Raw genomic sequence first — 20,504 nt, 5'->3', positions numbered from 1 at the left:
ACTTTTCAGCTAAGAATATACAATAAGCTTACAATAAACTATTTTATTCAAAGTCCCCAGAAGATTAATTGCAAAAATGTTGGTGTTCCTTTAATGTTTCATCTTGCACCATCATCGGGACAAAATTAAATTTTGTTCGAAACTTTAGTTAATGACCCAATACCTGCAAAACTCATGACATTCCCATCTGCCTCAGCTGTACACATGTTTGCATGCTAACATGCTAAACCAATGTATTGAACATAGTAAACATTCTACCTACCTGCCCGTAGGCTGTATTTCTAGATGTATGATGTGTCTCCACTTTCTCCCACTGTACAAAAGTGAAGCCAAAATAATAGCAGATATGGCAGCTTTACATTTTGACGTTATTTGGCTTTCTTGAAGTCTGCGCAGTAGTGATCGGGGGGGCTGGAGCCACGCACACCCGCCTGAGCCAAGCATGGCCGCAGCTTGCTAACGTGAGCCACCTAGCTGCAACATTAGCACAACAGTAGCTGTTTGGCTAGAAAGACAACAACTAACCATAATATCTCTAGAACTGCATTTATGATCAAATTGACCCATCTTCTATAACAGAGGTGACAGTTATGGAAAGTTAAAGTTACATCTCCTCTCTCGTACAATTTCCTAGCCTCCGGTTGCGTCACTCAGAGCAGCTGTCAATCATGACGTCTCAACCCCTTTTTATAGCATCAAACCACTAATTAAAACCAAACTTATCAGGAAAATGAACCTTTGGACATACATCAGCGTAAAAAGAACTTCCTGAAATGACAGAAACCATCTTTAGGAAAAATGTACTTGATGTGTACTTTGGCTTTTTAGTTTGTCCCATGCCCCATCTGCTAACATGTAGGGGGGGCGGGATTTATGACATATACTGCAGCCAGCCTCCCGGGGGCGATCCAGATGTTTTGGCTTCACTCTTGGGGAGCTATCATCTCTTTATATACAGTCTATGTACCTGCCTAACATCAATATGCTAGCATTGTCATTAAGCATATACTGTAGCATGCTGATGTGAGCATTTAGCTCGCTAGCATGACTGCTCATTTACTGATTTGTGATACTGCATGACTGCTGTTCCTATCAAAGTGATGAACTTTTTTTTTATCACATTCAGCCTCTTCCCATCTTTACAAGTGATTTTTTTGGCCCATTTCTGTCGTTATGCTTTGCGGTGTCATTGCATTGGCTTTTCACCTTTTGGAGAGATGTTGCCTGAAACAGTGGTTGATAAATAAGTGCAGTATTTATTTACTTTCTAAAAACTACTGCAATTCCCTTCAGTTGCATCTTTTTTTAAAAGTATCACATTTTAGCAAAGAATTTTTAACTGAAGTATGAAAACCCAAATTTGAAATGTAAATGCAGTAGTTGTAAGTAAAATATCTGCCTCTAAAGTTCTGCCCTTTTGTCTTCTGTATTATATACAGGATGATATTTTTCTGAGCATTGCTATTCAGTTGAACACCTTACTTCAGTTCTATTTTTGATAATGATTTTCTTGAATAAACACAGCATTGTGAAATTGCATTAGCGTTGTTTAATTCTCACCTAGAGGTGTGGCAATCATCCATCCATCCATCCATCCCTATATGTTTTTTACCCATTACAATCAAGTGAAGGTGGATCATCTTCTGTCATTTGCTATTGATTTTCTGAAAATGTGAAATATACAGATCTTTCTTTGTTTATTGTTGATGCAAATATATATTTTTTTCAAGTGTGCTATCTTCCACAGAGGTATGCGGGAGATGGTTAAGGTTGTGTTGTGATATATTTACAGCTGTCAGTCAGTAACCTCCTGAGACTCAGATAAGATAAACTCCTGAGACGTCGCATCTTACCACTTGCAGTATCAAGGAGCACATACTCCAGTCATGCAAGCCATCCAATTCTATTTGATACATCCCAAGCCAATACAAGCTGTCAGTCAGCATTAAAGTCAGATTCACATATTTACAGAAAAGTTGTGCTTCTGTCATTAGGGAGCAAAGGCCAACAACTCGAGTAAACTACTCAACAGCTGTTCAGAAAAGTCTTGCAAATCTTGTTAGGAAGTTTTGAGGTGTTACTTTAACAAACAGCTATTATCCAGCGCAATGAGTGGTATTTTTATGCCCAGGTGATGCAGGAATGTACTTCTTGTTTTTGCTGTAATTCTGAATTAATGATGACACTTTTGAGCAGACATGAAGTGTACAGAGCATATTCAAACAGTAGATTTTCTCACTAAGTATTTTGACCCTACAAACTTTCTCTGAGCCTCTTTTTGTGTATGAATGTTTACACAGATGAAAAATTCAAAGACACTATGACAGCCAAAAAAAGGGGTGCGGGAGAGGTTGAAAAAGCCAAGACCGTTTTTTGAGCGTACGCTTCCCGTAGAGAGAATCACTATTATACATTGGTGTTGAATTTTGAGCACAATTACTTGAAAGAGAGAGCCCCTCATATGGGGACTCTGGAACAAATAAAAGACCTCTGCCTGCCTGAGGATCTCAAATTATGTGCGAGCTCGTATGGTACCAAGAGGTCAGAAATATAACAAGGACTGAAAGTTCTTTTCACTTCCTGCACCAATAATAAAACAACCTGTAGCCAAAGACAGAAAATAACCAGTTTAATATCTGTGAATCACAGGACTGTTGTGACTCACAACAGCTGATGTAGCCAGCTATCATCTACTTTTCTTTTAAAGTGGAAATAAACTTTCCCTGTGTCTACATTTTTCACATCATACAAAAAAATAAATGTGAATCAATCAAATTAGTTGTCGGTTGTCGCTCAGCCCAAACATAGGCTACTGACTTCCTGGTACACAGTATTTTCTCCTGCAGTGATGATGACGTACCACATGATCAGAGCTGATTCTGAGTCCACTTAGGTATTAGATGTATTGACACACAGAGATGTGTGCTAGCAAAACTGAACTGAGACTGAATATAATTTGGACCCTGTCTGACTGGATTCCTGGCTGAGGTATTGGATCCTCAGACCCCCATTCCACATTATCTGTAGTAGAAACCTGTTTGTGGCTCCTATCAACAAAAAAGCAAATCATACAAGACATATCAAGACATATCACTTACATTGACAGATAATAACAGTTATGAAATGCAATAAACAAAAAAACACCTACATGCATGTACATTATACACACATCCATATTAGGGATGTGCATTCCAAGCAAATATATGATTTGAAAAGCACTGGGAATTAGTTGATTATTATTCAAAAATCGCCGTATTATGAAACAATGGACCCCTGGGCACTAGGGGTGTAAGAACATATTGATACACATGAGTGTCGTGATATTATGTTTTGTGATACTGTATCAATTCTCCAAAACACTGTATTGATATTTAATTTACCTTTTAAAAATCCGAATTGTGGCCATTTTGCGTCTCTTTATTATTATTTTGCATCTATTTGTGGCCATTTTGCGTCTCTTTGTTATTGTTTTGCATCTATTTGTGGCCATTTTGCGTCTCTTTGTGGTCATCTTGTGTTTCTTCGTAGTTGTCGCTTTGAGTCTTTGTGGTCCCCTGGGACCCCCTTAACCCTCGGGCCCCTGGTCCTGTGCCTGGTAGGCCGGTTCAGTAATCCATCTACGCATACATACATACGCATACTTGCTCATAAACAAACACATCAAAAAAAGAGTGAAAAACTGAATCGAATTGGAGACTCAAAGGTCTATGATGGTGTCAAATCATACCTTAGCAGAGAGGAAAACCTGAAAATAGCACCCTGTACACCTCCAGTTTCTAATGGCAATGCAGTCGGGCTTCTGTAATGAATCTATACACTCCGACGCTCAGAGTTATTTCACACCTTGAAGCTATTTCCAACTAGAGAATACATCTCACATGATGTCTAAACAGTTAAATGAAAGCAGTGCAGCTACCTTTTCATTTCCAACCCGTTATCCTGTCTTGTTTTTCCCTTCTGCTTTGCTCAGGGAGGTGGTGTGCGGTGGGGGTGGGGTTTTTACTCTTTGTAGTAGTCACAGCTCCAAATCTCATTTGTAATGGTTATCAACTGGTTGGGGTCTTCACAATAGCTAATGGGGAAAACCAATCGGTATTTGCAGTGTTTATCATTTGATTAACCTTCATATTATCCCTCTGTGTAATTAACCTAATTATGAGGGGCTTTACGCTGACTGTCTGATAGCTCTGTGCACAAATAGGTCTGAAATGTTCCGACCTTTAACAAATGGAGCGCTCCTTGTGTTTTAAAAACTGACTCTTAGCCAGGTAGGCTGTAAAACATGTAATACTGTCACACACAGTGACAGTTTACAGCAGAAATGACTACAGATCTGATAATGTATTCATCAAATCGCCTCTTGTAGATAGCTTTTGTTGGTAGATATGAAACAAACAACACACTGTTGCACAGCTGATGTAGAAGTAGACAAGTAACCGTTGATGTCTGTTGCTGCAACCCACCCAACAAGTTTGTTCTCTTCTCTCTGAGGAAAAACTCACTGCCCGTGCGCTTCTGTCAAACTGGAATCAGCCCCCTCTCTGGTCGGGTTACAGTCTGAGTGTAAACCCCATTTGTTGTGATTGAGACCCTCTTCTTCACAGAGCTCTGAGCACACTTGCTTTGACACAACAAAAAGGTGATTTTGCCTGCTAGCTTTCTCACCTCTTGTTGTCACGGCTGGTTTGTGTTAAGTGGCCAGTGCTGGTGCAAGGATTGACTTACAGCAAGTGACTGTGTGACAGGAGTGTTGAAACAGGACGGATTGTTGTTGGTGTTAGAGGTGATGTTGCTTCACTGTAACGTATCAAGACCCCATAGGACCTTATTTTTCCACACAGTTCAGTCAGACCTTTCTGTGACTCTATAGTCACTGGTTTCACTTCTTTGTGAACGCTTCTGTTCTTCCCTTGGAGAAAAGTTGTAGACCAGTGATCAACAAATCAAGGACTGTGGGCCAAAACTGGTCCGTGACAAAAAATGATATGGCCAACAAATGCACTCTGAAAATGTCCCTTAGTGGGCTACAGTACATCCAACCAGGATTTTTCTGAAATCTACTTAGATATAACGGTATAAATTAGGGCTGTCAAAGTTAATGCAAGAATAACGTGTTCAAGCAAATTCATTTTAATGCCACTTATTTCTTTAACACATTAATGCAATTTTTAGGTTGTAGCGTGCTCAGTTTTCAAGTTAGAGTGAAGATACTGGCATCATATGAAAGTAGAACTTAAGGAATCCATCTGTACCAACCATGTCATACTAGCTTGTCGCGAAGGAGGCTAAATAACGCTCCAAACTTATGCTAAATTTTAGCAACGAAATACTGCTATTACCATTTTCAAAGGGGTCCCTTGACCTCTGACCTCCAGATCAGTGAATGTAAATGGGTTCTATGGGTACCCACGAGTCTCCCCTTTACAGACATGCCCACTTTATGATAATCACATGCAGTTTGGGGCAAGTCATAGTCAAGTCAGCACACTGACACACTGTCAGCTGTTGTTGCCTGTTGGGCTGCAGTTTGCCATCTTATGATTTGGGCATATTGTTTTATGGTAAATGCAGTACCTGTGAGGGTTTCTGGACAATATCTGTCATTGTTTTGTGTTGTTAATTGATTTCCAATAATAAATATAAACATACATTTACATAAAGCAGCATATTTGCCCACTCCCATGCTGAGAAGAGGATTAAATACTTGACACATTTTCCCTTTAAGGTACATTTTGGACAGATAAAAAATGTGCATTAAATATTTAAATCGATTGACAGCCCTAATAATAATCAAAATAAATGAAAGACCACTGAAATGAGACAGAAAATAAATGAACTGCATCAGTCAGTAAAATGACTTCTGTCGGTGTTGAGATGATCTTGTCATGTTGCTGTGCTGTTTGCAGTGGCTATGTTTCAGAACATGATGTCTGACTTGCCCAGTCCTCTGATGCCCTGACACTGGTGTTGCGCTTCCAGCATTACATTTTTAACACTTGAAAGAGGTCCAAAACAGCCTTTTGCTTTTATTAATATGTCAACACATCCCATATAGTGTCAGGCTTCTGGCACTTTCAAATATTTACCCTTTTGCACAAAACATTTCAAGGTTCATAATGACCACTTGAACTCTTTGCTCTTCCCTTTTTTTCCAAACAGCGGAACGCGGGGAGCGAGCTCTTGTTTGTGTAATGTCGCATTAACCTGTTCAGCCATTCAACCAGCCCTCCAAAGCAGAGCGAGTCCAATGCTGGGAAGACTCGGCAGCAACCTCTTGCAGATGGGAACCTTTAATTTTTAAAGCGTTTTCATCCGCATGGCCGACCCTCCGCACGTTGCGTCACGAACCGTGAGTGCTAATCCCAGTTGCCTCCCACCCCTCTATTTGGTTTGAAAAATCTGCCAGCCAGAGTGTGTCTCCATATTCATCTCTGCAGTGTCTTTTTGAAGTGATGTTTTGATCGGTGCCTAGTGAACCAAGGGCTGTGTAGTTTGAACAGAACTCTACTCATGGGACGAAGCACAAGGTGGGGGAAAAGCAACATAATTGCCCTTTAAATCTTAGTTCACTTTTTCTTATAAACTTTAAGATATGTAGGAACATTTTCAGTATTCTGAATAGCACTGGACACCCTTTAGTATGTAGTATACAGGATGTGTTTTGTGATCCCAATAACAAGTATTGTGTGTGTAAGCCTGGTATCTCTTCTTCCTCTGTGCCATAGAGCTCTATTGTTGTCCAACAACTATTAAAAACACTTCAATGAGCCACACTGTTACAGTGGGTGACATGTAGCTACCTTAAGTCAGTCCTGTTCAATAACTGTTTTAGACGGGCCACATTTGAAAAACAGTGAAGTGCCAGGGGGCAGGACATTTACATTTCCTATGTCTGATCTGCAAAGCTAGGAATTTAAATGTGTAAACAATATACATTTTTAATCTTCGCAGGTTGTTTTTTAATAAACAAAATGTTGCATTTAACATCGTTTTTTTATTCAGTTTGACTCTCCTAAATTCCCTCTGATTAAACTGCCTGGGTTGACACTTTTTAACAAGCACGTCTGTGCTTAACAAGAAATAACTAATGAATGGACTAATTAGCCTACTAATAAAATGGGATCTTCTAATAATCAAACAATGTAAACACCCATAAACTTGGTGTTATTAAATAAAAACAATGATATTGTTTTTAACAGTCTGTAACAGCATCAATATCATGAGTAGGAACATTGATGAATGGGAATAAACTCTTATTGGAAGAAATTATTATTTTTTAAATACTTTTTTATTTATTAATGATCAAAGGGCTGGATTGAGATTGTTAAATGGCCAGGCAATTGAATAGGCCTGCCATAAATCAATTGTCCTTTTGCTGTAAATACTCACTAGAGCACTAAATGTGTATTAATCGGCTGCTAAAAATAATCCCCAACAAATGCACTATTTACTCCTGTTTACATAATGTTTGCTAAAAACTACAGTGCCTAGCTGTTGTACAGGCTAGTTTTAGATTCTTAGCTTTCAGTTAAAGCCTGGGTAGGTAACATTGGAGAAACCAGCAAGAGTACGATGGATTTTGAAAATGATCCAACCAAAAAACACAGCCCAGTGTTGCCAAGTCCTTTCCAATGAAAGGAGCTAGCAGCACTAGCTCCAAAACTCTCTAAATCTAGAGACAAAAGTCGCCATGTTGGCAACACTTGACGGCCAGTCCTTTCAGGCCTCCCTACAAAGCCACTCCCCCAAAGTTATCATTATGAACATAAACATATCATGAGGAACGATGAACATAGCTATTGTTAGTACTCACAGCTGTCAAGCTAGTAGCTTGAGGAAGACTCCAGTGGCGCGCAATAGAGTGATGCAAGAATGAGTCCTAAAACCCGTAAATGAGTTAGCATTTTAGCACTTCCTGTTCCCTCGTCTGGAAGTCGATGTTTTTTTTGAATGGGTTTTTAGTTAGATGCCTGAAATAAGATCTTAAGAGATTTGAACGGTTTGTGTTACGATACAAAATACGTAAATAAATACCCCACTTGTGAATTTTGAAGCTTTTATATGTTTTAAAACAGGCAGTTGCTAAGAAGTGGCTAAATGAGACTACAAGACATCATCACGCTGACTCGTCCGCCGTTACAGCCTGATTGTGTGTACTCACGCTCATTCCACTGTGGTGTAGTTCTTTTTTTTTCTTTTTCTCTTTCGATTTATGAATTGCTGTCAAGATGTAAAGACCATTTTAACAAATATAAAGAAGAAATGTATAATATATTACCTACCCTTGCTTTAACTACTCTATTACTAAGTTGTTCATCTGTTACTCACCTCACATTTTAAGAGGGTGAACATTTTTGACAAAACCCTTATCAAGGTGAAAACACTTCTGCGTCTCCTGCTGCAACAGGAATCAATCAGCCATAGATCTTTGTGTGTTTGTCTATGTTTCAAAAGGCAACAAAAAGAAGCTCTTGAAACTACTACAGCTTTTTAAAAGCAGAACATCCTGAACACTGCCAGATCAAGTTGTGCAGGTTTGTGTACGTTTCCAACATGCGATTCAGTCTTCCTGCCACAAAGAAGAGTTACTAGAAAGCATGTCATGCATTCCCCACCAAAAAAAAATCTCTGAACCCTGCCATTTTATGTTTGAATTCTGTACTCTCTGTGGTCCTCTTTGGATGGTTTTGTTTGATAGTTTCCTTGGTGGATATGAAAGATTAATGCAGCAGAAACACCTGCAGCAGTTCCTCAATGACAGCTGTAACAGTGCAGCGGAACAGCTGTGGAAGACAGCCCGACTGCCGTGCCCCCATAAAGCAAACGGTTAAACACGGTGTCACAGCTTTGTGAGTCATGTTGTAACTGCCCCGGCAATCACAATTGACTTTCCTTTCATGAGGCTTCAATACGGATGCAGCCTTTTTTGTGTGTGCGTGTGCACTTTTGACCTGTTTCATATGCCTCACTTATGTATCAATCTATTGTGTGTATGCTTTGTACATGTCTTCTTGTGTTGTGTTAAGGGAAGGACTTTTAGTTTTTTATCACATCAATGCTGATACAGAAGAGCGGTAAGCACATGCATAATTCATCTTATTAAGTAGCAGGAGATCACAGAACACTAAGTCAAAGTTAAATAAGCATAAAAGCATGTCATGTTTGGTCTCACATCATCAGACTTCTCTCCCCAAGATGGTACACTGTGCCAGTGCAGGAGAAAGGTCTGAGAGACGTATCACAATGAGGCCACATCTGTTGAGTCACAATATGTTTACAGCAAAGTTCAAATTCTACACATATTATCTTAGCTTACCGCTCTGCTGCATATTTTGTGTTTGCTTGGGTTTCCTCTGGATGCTCTGGTTTCCTCCCACAGTCCTAAGACACGCAGGGGGAAATGGAAACTGAAGTTCTGACTAATGAACTGTCCTAGGTTACCATATCACTGCTGCATGCTAAGACAGTCTCCAACCCTGATTGATAGAAAACAAATTCATAGTTAATACAAAATATTTACATGCACTATACTTCCCTTAGGGGCCACGCTGTACTGCAAAGTGCTCCATAGTGTCTTTAAATCTGATTCAGATATGGTTAGATATGTGAAAGGTACTGAGAAGCTGAAAGCTACAATACAGCAGTTCTTAAATGTAAAGGAAGAGCCTTGTGTGTATCTTCTCAGCTATTGGTTCATAGATATAATGCATACATGCAAACACAATACTGGATACACCTAGTGTAGCTAGGCTCTACTGGCCTCGTTGAAGAAACATGCTATAGATTATAACCGTCATTTGAATTGCATTTGATGACTACAATTATTCTCAACATGTAATATGTCCTACCGGATGTCCAGGTCATATTTCTTGGTATAAGCCATAGACTGTATGTAAAGATAGACGACATGACAGCTCCCCTAAAGTGAAGCTAAAACATCTGGATCGCCCCCTGGTGGCTGGCTGCACTATAGGTCATTAACCCCTCCATGTATGATGAGACATGGGCCAAACTATAAAGTCAAAGTACACATCAAATTCATTTTCGGTAGTGATTATCACACTGAAGTATGTTCAAGTGTTCATTTTCCTGATATGTTTTTTTTTTTGTTGTTATTTGATGTTATAAAAAGGGCTGTGATTGACAGCTGCTCTGAGTAGTTGTAGCCGGAGGCTCGGGAGGAAATAACTTTAACTTTCCATAACCGTCACATGTTTATGTAATAGAGCATATGTCAATTTGATCAAAAGGTTCTGGAGATATTATGGTTAGTTGTTGTGTGGGGCCGCCCCCTGTTGATTGGTCGACTAATCTGTCGTTTTGGTCTTAGTTGACTTTTCTTTAGTCGATTAGTCCTTTTTTATGCTTTTTCATGCTGAATGACTTAATTCCAAGAGACTTATGAGCACATCTCTGGTAAACACTAAAGATAGATTTAAAGTGGAGCTTTTGTGTGATTCTTTGAAACTCAGTTATACAGATCTGTCGTTAAATCTACAAGTGTTATGCCGGGTACACACACACGTACAGCGGTCAGCAAAGCCCCAATTTTTGGATGGTTCTAAAGATTATCTTTCCAGATATTCATGTGGTGTGAGGTATGTTGTATGGTGTGAGTGTTTTTTATATCCCCCAATCAGCTCGGAAGTCCATCCTGGCTGCACTGATTTCAAATCGTAAATATTAAACACGTCCAGTATTTACGATGGGATATCCTGTTGTGTGTGGGCAACCCTGAGGACGGCTGATGATGCATTCACGTGGGAAAGAACGATAGCCAACTGAGAACCAAGCTGACGTAGAGCGTCAGGACAACAACCGCCGCGGCTAATGCATGTGCTATTGCAAAACAGGAAGCATGAAGTAGCAGTAAGATGGAGCTCAGAAATGGAGGACGGACTTATTGATTTGTGGCAACAACACAAGTGTTTATTTAACGTGTCTCCATGACTTCATCCATTCATCCTTCGTGAGTTTTCAGTACAAAGTCGCTAATCGTTAATTCTTCCTGCCCGTCGTCCGCAATGTGTTTACAGTAAGTCACGTTTGATCGCCAGAGATTTTGCGAGATTCCCATTTTTTTTAGTGGGGACTCTTGTTGTTCATGAATGAATCTGATAGTGTGCGGTGGCTGTTTTGGCCAAATTGTTGCTCTCCACACACTATAGGAACAAACCTGTTCCATTTAACACAACATGGCGTCATGTGTGGGCTCTCTCACATTTTCACATCTGTTATGATTTGAAAAATGTTATAGTGTGAGCCAGCCTAAAGTCAACTAAGAATCTCTTTGGTTGGGGACAGCCCTATTGTTGTCTTTCTAGCCACACAGCTACCGTGGTGCTAACGTAGCAGCTAGGTGGATAACGCTAACAAGCTGCGGCCGTGCTCGACCTGTAATTGGCTCGGGCGGGTTGTTTCGTGCGGGACCTTGATACCGCGGAAGGGGAGACACGTCGTCCATTTATATATACAATCTATGGTATAAGCAGTTGAAAAGTAAAATAATTTCATGCACTAAGGTGTTATTACATGGGTTGTGTAAAAAGTGAGGTGCCATTGCAATAATCGTGGCTCGTTTGCTTCGGCCTTCAACCCATCTTCAGCTATGAACATCCAGTAAAACTTGACAAAGATTGTCATTTAAACTAAACCAAATTAATTTGTAAAGTAGAACTTGAATAAATAGATTTGGCCTTTTCCATGGTCCTAGTATCAAAGGCCTATGCAATGGATTTTTAACTTAATGTTATGCAGGTGAAAAACTGATTTGAACTGTCAACAGACGGAGCTGATGACATGATGTGCTGATAGAGCTGAGGCACATGTCTATTGAGCCTTTTTCAGCCTAAAAAGCACTGCTGAGTCGCTTCTGGTGTAAGCTGCATTATGAGTCATTGAGCCATTTGATCACAGTCAATTAATTGACATGCTGAACTCTAAAAAGACTACAGTAATGCATACTGTATTTAGGAGGCCCACTTGTTCTGTCTCTGTGGAAGTTGAACGTCAGACTCTAAAGCAATCATCCTCCTAACTAATGCAGGTTCTTTCTTCCTTCAGATCTGACTACAGTAGATTCTTTGTTATGTTTCACAATGTCAAAAGGTGATGCCATATGGTGATTTGAAAAATAATCAGGATCTATTGAAATATACTTTTGCTAAAAACACAGTGTCCAGCTGCTTCAGGAAGTCAGAAAGTATTGAGAGTCCAACATATTGTTTGTCTTGGTCCTCTAATGGGATTCAGTGACAATAAGACAAATATTGAATACAACCAGCCTTGTCCTTTAACATATTGAAAGGTTGACTTATCAAAATAAAAAGCCCATATATTTCTGCTTAGTCCTTGTAGTATCTGATAATGCAGATAGTTACTGGTTTTAGTTGCTTAGGTTTTGAGATATTTGTCATTGAGATTTCTTCCTCCACCTCAACACAGTGGAGGTGATTGTGATGCTTTAAACGGTGAAACATTTCGTTTTAAAAACTCCACAGCGACATTTCTTTTCAGAAATAGCGTTTTTTGTTACTTTTTTGATTACTTATTACGTACTTTATACATTTTTATTGCGTACTTTTTAAACCACAGAACACACTGTCTACACTACTTATAGGGACCATTTCTCCAATAGAAGGTAGATTCATTTTAAATTTGAACTCAGCTCAGAATGATTATTATGCACTTAAAGGGCCAGTGTGTAGGATTTCAGGGGATCTATTAGCAGAAATGATATGGTAATAATAATATTCATAACTACATTTTCATTAGTGTATGCCACCTGAAATCGTTAGCTTAGAATGAGCCCTTCATATCTCCTTAGGGAGCGGGTCCTCTTCACAGAGTCTGCCATGTTGCTCCTCCATGTTTCTACAGTAGCCCAGAACGGACAAACCAAACACTGGCTCTAGAGAGAGACTTCCACATTTTTATGGTACCTGAAGGCCACCGTAGTTCTCCCACACTCTTGTGAAACTGCGGTAACGTGAGCTCTGCAGTCTTCATTTTGGCAGCTATTTTAGATTTAGTCTTAGTCTTTAGATGAAAATGCTTATTAGTTTTAGTCACATTTTAGTCATTTTTATCCTTCATAATTTTAGTCTAGTTTTAGTCGACAACAGCTCAAAATGTTTGTGTAGTTTTAGTCGCCAAAAAGCCATTTGATTTTAGTCAAAATGTTTTCTCTCTTAATTTTGTCAGCTTTTTAAATTTTTTTTAATTTAATTGTAGTCCTGTTTAGTCATCAGATTATATTGAACATTTCTGTCATTTTAGTCAAACTTGTTTCACATAAAATTTGATCTCATCATTATCTGATGAAAAACACAGGTTGACTGATGAAGAATTCAGCTGCAGCCGCAGCCGCAGTCCATTGTGTGTGTGTGTGTGTTTGAGACAGAGAGAGAGAGACATAGAGAAGGTGGAAGGTAATGAAAATAAAGAGATTTTTCAAAGTTTTCAAACTACATTTTAGTCTCGTCCTTTTTCGTCAACGATATTGCCTCTTTGATATCGTCACCGATTTAATGATGACGGTGCCGTCTCGTCATCACCTCGTCTTAGTCATAGAAAAAAAGGTCGTTAAACATATTTCGTCATAGTTTTTGTTAACGAAATTAAAACTGAGCCACAGAGTGCAAAACCGTGGTACCGCCAGCCGCTGTCTGACTTCCGTTGCTCCTAAAGTAGTGTTATTATGGTAAGGACGGCCTCTGAGCGAGACCAACTGCGTTACCATGGTTTTGCAATCGGCGGCTCACGTTTCCGGAGTCTTGGAAAGGGAGGAGTGAGCAGAGGGGTACTCAGTTGGTTGCAATCTGCCACCACTAGATGCCGGAAAATCCTACACACCGTCCCTTTTAAGAGTTTATAGTTAATATGGAGGCAAAGCAATTAGAAGTCATTATTCACACAAATAGTCTATGAATAGTGATGATATACTGAGGTCATAAGTGTGTTGGGTTCAGGTTTGTATTCCCAAATCGAATCATTTGTTTTGCAGAAAGTTTATTTGAAATAACAGACAAACTGATTTTAGTGGTTTAACGTGCACTTTAGGGCCCACTACGCATACGGTGACATCCCACTGTGAATTATTTGCCATCATCAAAAAATGTAACCACATACTGAAACAGACATTTTCCATTCAACGTGTGATGTATTGAGTCTTACTAGCACATTCTAAGATCATTTCTCCACTTCCCCCCCTCCTTTCCAATTCATCTTTTATTTTGTTAGCCATTTGAGCGTCGAGAAATGAAAGCATTTGCATTGAAAGGACAGGTGGGTGTGAGACACCAGCGCGTGTCTGAATCGTAGCATTAAGAGCACAGGAAAAATATCAAAAGTAAGAACCATTCAGGCGGCAGGAAGAGCAGGGATTTGAGCAGATATTAAAAGATGATTGTGCGTGGGCTTTTTCTCCTGTGCTCCACAGAAAGAATGTAAACCCTGTATCAGTCAGACGGAGGATAATAAACAGCAGAAACATCAGAACGCAGCACAACAAACACAAACAAAAAGAAGGCTGGGGAGAAAAAGCGCGGCATATAAATAGTTCAAATATTTCAAGTGATTTCAGAATGCGATGGTGAAACACTAGATGTTTGTGTCCTCAGCCACAGCAGAGTCTTTTACTCTGTTGTTTTCACTGTAACTGTAATAAGGCCATACAAGTCCGCCAAAAAAATAATCTAATAATAATAAAAAGTGATTAGCTATCAATATTAGCTGCAACTTGATGTAACAATTTCAATCCAAGTGTCCCCCACCATAAAAAAGCAACAAAGACACAAATACATATAATTAGGTCATTTATTAATACATATTTATCTCTCTACATGACATAAAGACACTGATCTTGTTTTTGACAGCTGCATCAACACTGAAAATCATTGCTGGTCATTTTTCAATACACATACAGTATCTGTTATGAAGTCTTTTTGGTTTGAAAATACTTTGTTGTTTTCGCCGCTCTTTGTCTCACACATCACTTTTTTGATTTGTTGTTCTGGCGTAGGCTTTGCAAGAAAGTAAAAAGCGAGTAAAACAAGGTTCGGAGTTCAAAGTGATTTCCTTCACTCTTTGATACTTTGTTACTTTATTAAATTGGACACATGAATGCATGTCAGAACACAGTGTGTATTACCTTGTTTTTTTATTTTACAAAATAATATTACCAGCTGCTTTAATAATCTGACTCGATAGTTGAAATACAAAAAGTAGACTTGAATAATACACACACACACACACACACATATATATAATTAGAATTATGGAGACAGTGGCCAGCCACCTCCATTATTATGCACACTTCCTTAGAAACAATGTGATAAATGTAAGATGTTTAAAACTGTATTGAGCCTAGAATATAGAATAGTTTACTACTACAACAAGATCACATTGGGTTTGAACATTTTGAACAATATGAGTAAGATGACCAAATGATATACTAGTGCTGGTCAGATAAGGATATACAGCTGGCGGTGACTTCTCTATAGAGCTGCTGTCCTTTTATTAGCATTGCTTTCAGCGAGGCTCTCCACCACTTTGTTCCAGAATATATCAAATATATATATATATCAATAACTATTGGATGGATTATGGATTACGATAGTTCCTAAAAACTTTGGTGATCCCCTGACTTTTCTTTAGTGTTCATTCTCTTGTTTAGTTTCAGATCTTATACTAGTTCTATATTCCTCTTACTTTATTTTATTTATTCTTATTTTTATTTTTACTTCTATTTTTACTAGGGCTGTCAAAGTTAACGCGGCAAATTTTTTTATTAGCCCCACTGATTTCTTTAACGTATTAACACAACTTGTGATTTTTAGGTTGTTGCAGGCTCAGTTTTAAAGCTAGAGTGAAGATACCGGTATTACACTAGCTTGTAGTGAAGGAGGCTAAATAACGCTCCCAACTTACAGTAAAATTTGGTGAGTAAAAACTGACATGGTCGTTTTCATAAGGGTTTCTTGACCTCTGACCTGAAGATATGTGAATGAAAATGGGTTCTGTGGGTACTAGGGGTGGAACGGTTCACAAAATTCATGGTTGGGTTCATATCACGGTTTTGGGGTCACGGTTTTCGGTTCAGTTCGGTACATTTATGGTACAGCGAGGTGGTCATGTTCTGATTTCAACATGCTTTTCATTTATTTGGCAAAAATAAGTTAATAAATGTTTTCCTTAACAAAAGTATGGCTTCCATAAGGAACATAAACTCTTCTTAATTGTCAAATCTGAACTGAAAGAATAGGTCTTCTACAGTCATTAGTGCAAACAAAAAATGCAGCTTTGTTATTTTCATATAAATATGATGAAATTATAGACTAAGGCCATCAACATAAATTGAAGCATAAACTCAACCAGAACTATACTAAAAAAAAAAGAACAGTATAACATACAGTATGTCTCAATTCCCTGATTATCAGCTCTTAATTGAAAGATGAGTTTTTCCACTCATAAAGTGCAGTATTTGGAGGAGTACGGTTGGATTTCTGTGCCACTGTGTTATTTAAAAATAATTAATAAATATAAAACACATTACAGGGATTGTGCTGCTGGAATTACTGTGTTGCTGAAGTGTATAGCGCGGCTCAAGTAACGTTACGTTAATCATATGCTAAAATCCAGCGTCCTCCACGACTGCATAAGGCTGCATATCTTTCACTATAAACCTCCCCGATGCTGTAGTTGTGTTTTTACCCCGTCTGAGTCTGAGTCTGAGTCTGAGTCTGAGTCTGAGTCTGAGTCTGAGTCTGAGTCTGAGTCTGAATCTGCATGTAGAGGCTGTTTAAATGCTGCGGGGAGATTGTTGCTCTTTCCTACCCGACTCTCTCCTCCTTACACTAACGACGGACACACCGGAGTGTTGCTGCTAGCATCAACCACACGTGTTGCACAGTGCTCACCGGAGTGTTGCTGCTAGCATCAACCACACGTGTTGCACAGTGCTCACACAGACGCCGTTTTATCCACCACTTTTTTTCCGTCATTTTCCTGGTAACACTAAATCCGTAATGCTCCATACAGCAGAGCCAAATGATGCTGGTGGATCCTCTAACTGGACTTTATCGTGGCTACTCGCCATTTCCTTATCTGACTGACAGCCGCACTCGCCACTTCATCTGTGCCAACTGAGAAGGAGGCTGGGTCACGCTTCATCAACGCATCATATCTTTGGGGTATAACACATGCACAGTAAAATCTGGTCTGCACTCGCAGAAATTGAGCCAATAGCAACGCACGACCACAGCTTCAGTTACACCGCGCATGTGTTAAACCCCGTACCTCAAGACCCATGTCCACCCGTGTCCCAGCCTCCTTTCATAGGCCTTGATCTCTAGTGTGACAATAAACGGGAGCCTAACTCTACATGAAAAATAATACACAATGGGCCTCATAACTTATTTCAAATGAACCGAACAATTCATACACGACCCGAACCGTGACTAGAGAACCGAACGGTTCGGATTTTTTACCTGAACCATTCCATCCCTAATGGGTACCCACGAGTCTCCCCTTTACAGACACTTTATGATAATCACATGCAGTTTGGGGCAAGTCATAGTCAAGTCAGCACACTGACACACTGACAGCTGTTGTTGCCTGTTGGGCTGCAGTTTGCCATGCTATGATTTGAACATATCTTTATGCTGAATGCAGTACCTGTGAGGGTTTCTGGATCAATATCTGTCATTGTCCACAAATCTCCCTTTAGGATACATTTTGAGTAGATACAAAATGTGATTAAATTGCGATTAATCACGATTAAATATTTGAATCGATTGACACAACTGTGTATAAGTACAGCCACAGAGCTGCTAGCATGGCTGCAGATCTTGTCTCTCTGCACTGCTTTAAGGCTCAGGATGCTTCAAACCAACTATGTCATGTGATGTGTCTCCCTACCAGTAAAGGCAGCATTAGTGTTTATACCAGTTTGGAGTAGATAAACCAGAGTGCAGGGTGAAAAGCCTCTTTATGGATGCATCTGACTGCTTCCCTGAATCCTGTGTCTTTTGCGTGACTTGCGTTCATAGTGTTGCACTCACAGTCGAACAGTGACAGAATCAGTCAAATAGAGGAGGCCTTGAGACAAATATTGAAACCATGCCACATCACACCTGCATTCTTTGAGGTGATGGATTGTTTGCTTTGATAAATGTCGTTGTGTTATTAACGTTGGATTCTTTAATTCATTGACATTGATCATTTATCCATAGTTATGTTTCCTCATTTCTCTGCTCTCAGAGAGTCTCCATCACCCATGTTGATTGATGTTACGTCGTCCTTGAATTTGAATTCAGGTCCAAGCTTAATATGTTTTGTTTTTCCTCATCAGAACCATGTGGAACCCAGCGAACAGTAACGACCAGACGGGACAGGTGGCTGCCAGGATGGAGACTACATTGGGCAGTGCAAGCATCTCTGTCTCCCAGCAGCAGGCACCCAAGAAATTTGCCCCTGTGGTCGCACCCAAGCCCAAGTTCAACCCTTACAAACAAATGGGAGAGCCCGCCCACTCTAACACTGCAGGTAACAACACAGGAGAAACACCAAACCTTTATACTGCCACTTTAGATACTATCTGAAACGGGAACAAATCAAGAAAAGTATTGTTTCTTTCCCCCACTGGCTGGAGTTTGTCTTTAGTATGTCATTTGTGTCTCAAAGTCGCATCTTCATCGTTTTTCCAGCCAGGTCAGACTGGGCCCAAACTCTCCACAATCTACTACATTTACAGATATCTGACTTTGCTAACGTCAAACATATTTTATGTTGCCCTCTCCACTTTTAGTACCAGTCTACATGCAGTCATGTCCCACTTCTGCTTAAATGATGTATTTTTCTCAACAATGAACTGTGCAGCTTTCCCTCAGGAATGAGTGAACTTGAGTAGCAATGTCATGGTATTGATTGTGAGTAGCCGTACAGTCTCCAGCAGACAAAACCCCAACTTTAAATGTCTAACTATTTTCACTTTAAAACAGCTACTGAGCTACTGTTAATTCTCTTACAAAACACAATTGTTAAAGACACAATTAATATCTAAGCTATTTATTTAAGAATCATATAAATTTTTTCACCCATTATTTGCCAGATAGCAGTGCTGTTTAGTAATGGTTTCCATAGGTCTAATATGCTATATTTTTACAATCCTATAAAGCTCATTGATAAAAGATGTGACTCCGGTCTACAGTATGCTGAATCTGGACCGTGAACAGACCTCAGCAAAGCTTTCACCATCACCTGCAAAACAGAGAGGGGCAGTAAATAATGTACAAACAGAGCTGGAGAATAGGAGTGTAACAAGGCACTGAAACATACTCAATGATGCCAGAGAGCATTCTATTGCCATAGTAACATTGATCGTCAACCCTTACATCTAAGTATAATTCTAGTTCATTGCAGCATGGATCGTATGGTTGTACTTTTGGCACTTGTTTCAGAGCATCGGATATGCTCCGATTGAATGCAAAGGGAATTTTTAAGTCACGTTATTAAGCTTTTTCTATCAAAGTATGGATCGACCGTATGTGGCAGCTCAGACTCTGACTGATATCACGGTCACTATATCGTGACAGTAGTGCATGAAACGGGTAACCTGAAAAAAATCATGTGCCTCGGTGTCCTCCGTTGCTACTAACGGCATCTGCAATATTTCACAGACCGGAGGGAAACAAGCAGTAAGAGCTGATCTGAGGTCGTCTGTCAATCACTCGCAAACTCCGATCAAACGGTCAAACTAGGCAGCGCTGATCAAATATGAATCAATATTCTGTTACTGTAATGTCTATTTCTCTCCTCAAATGTTTTCAGAATCATCTTGTAGTGCACGGTTTAGCTGTAAAATGATAAAGTCGCCATTGTGAAATCTGGTGAAGGAACGCCAAGTTCCGGTCACATGACCGGAGCAGAGCCAATAGGAACGCTCTCTCAATGAAATGTGAGTGGTCAAAGTCTCCCGTCACGGGCTAGATGTTCTAAAGCCTGAAAACAGAGCCATGAGGAGGAGCAGAAGTCTACTTTTCTCTCAGAACACTTGAATTACAATATGCTGAAAGGTTATTATGGCATTTTTGCCCAATGATGCCAAAAATATACTGCCTACTGCCACTTTAAGTCACGATACGATCTTATATGCGATTTTAATGCAATATTTTGCGATCTATTACCTTTTCTCAACTGCAAATTATGCAGTTTGTCAACATCCGTTTCTTCTAATAAGATAAGTTTTTCATTTTGTTCATTTCAAAGTTTTCATTGTCATATCTTGAGGTCAGAGGTCAAGGGACCCCTTTGAAAATGGCCATGCCAGTTTTTCCTCACAAACATTTTGCGTAACTTTGGAATGTTATTCATCGTTTTTCCCAAGAAGCTAACATTACACGGTTGGTACCAATCAATTACTAGGTTTTCTAGTTTCATATGATACCAGCTATAGTTCACTCTAGCAGGGCATGCTGGCGGGCCAAGGTTAATAGTTTATTTAA

General features: G+C 39.5%; 1 protein-coding gene across 7 annotated transcripts in view; it reads left to right on the top strand.

Annotated features, from left to right (window-relative positions):
* Window positions 1–20,504, top strand: part of lpp (LIM domain containing preferred translocation partner in lipoma) — a 231,385-nt gene that overhangs the window by 63,792 nt on the left and 147,089 nt on the right. For 6 of the 7 annotated variants that reach the window (XM_074636656.1, XM_074636655.1, XM_074636661.1 and 3 more), the window contains one exon: window positions 18,353–18,546. In XM_074636656.1, coding sequence (XP_074492757.1) covers window positions 18,357–18,546 — 190 coding nt within the window. In that variant the 5' untranslated portion in view covers window positions 18,353–18,356. Of the gene's footprint in view, window positions 1–6,159; window positions 6,350–18,352; window positions 18,547–20,504 lie in introns of all 7 variants that reach the window. The other variant, XM_074636659.1, reaches the window with a different exon arrangement.

This window comes from Sebastes fasciatus, chromosome 5 (assembly GCF_043250625.1).
Source record: "Sebastes fasciatus isolate fSebFas1 chromosome 5, fSebFas1.pri, whole genome shotgun sequence".
Lineage (NCBI taxonomy): Eukaryota > Metazoa > Chordata > Actinopteri > Perciformes > Sebastidae > Sebastes > Sebastes fasciatus.
This window is presented reverse-complemented; position numbering and strand designations above follow the sequence as displayed.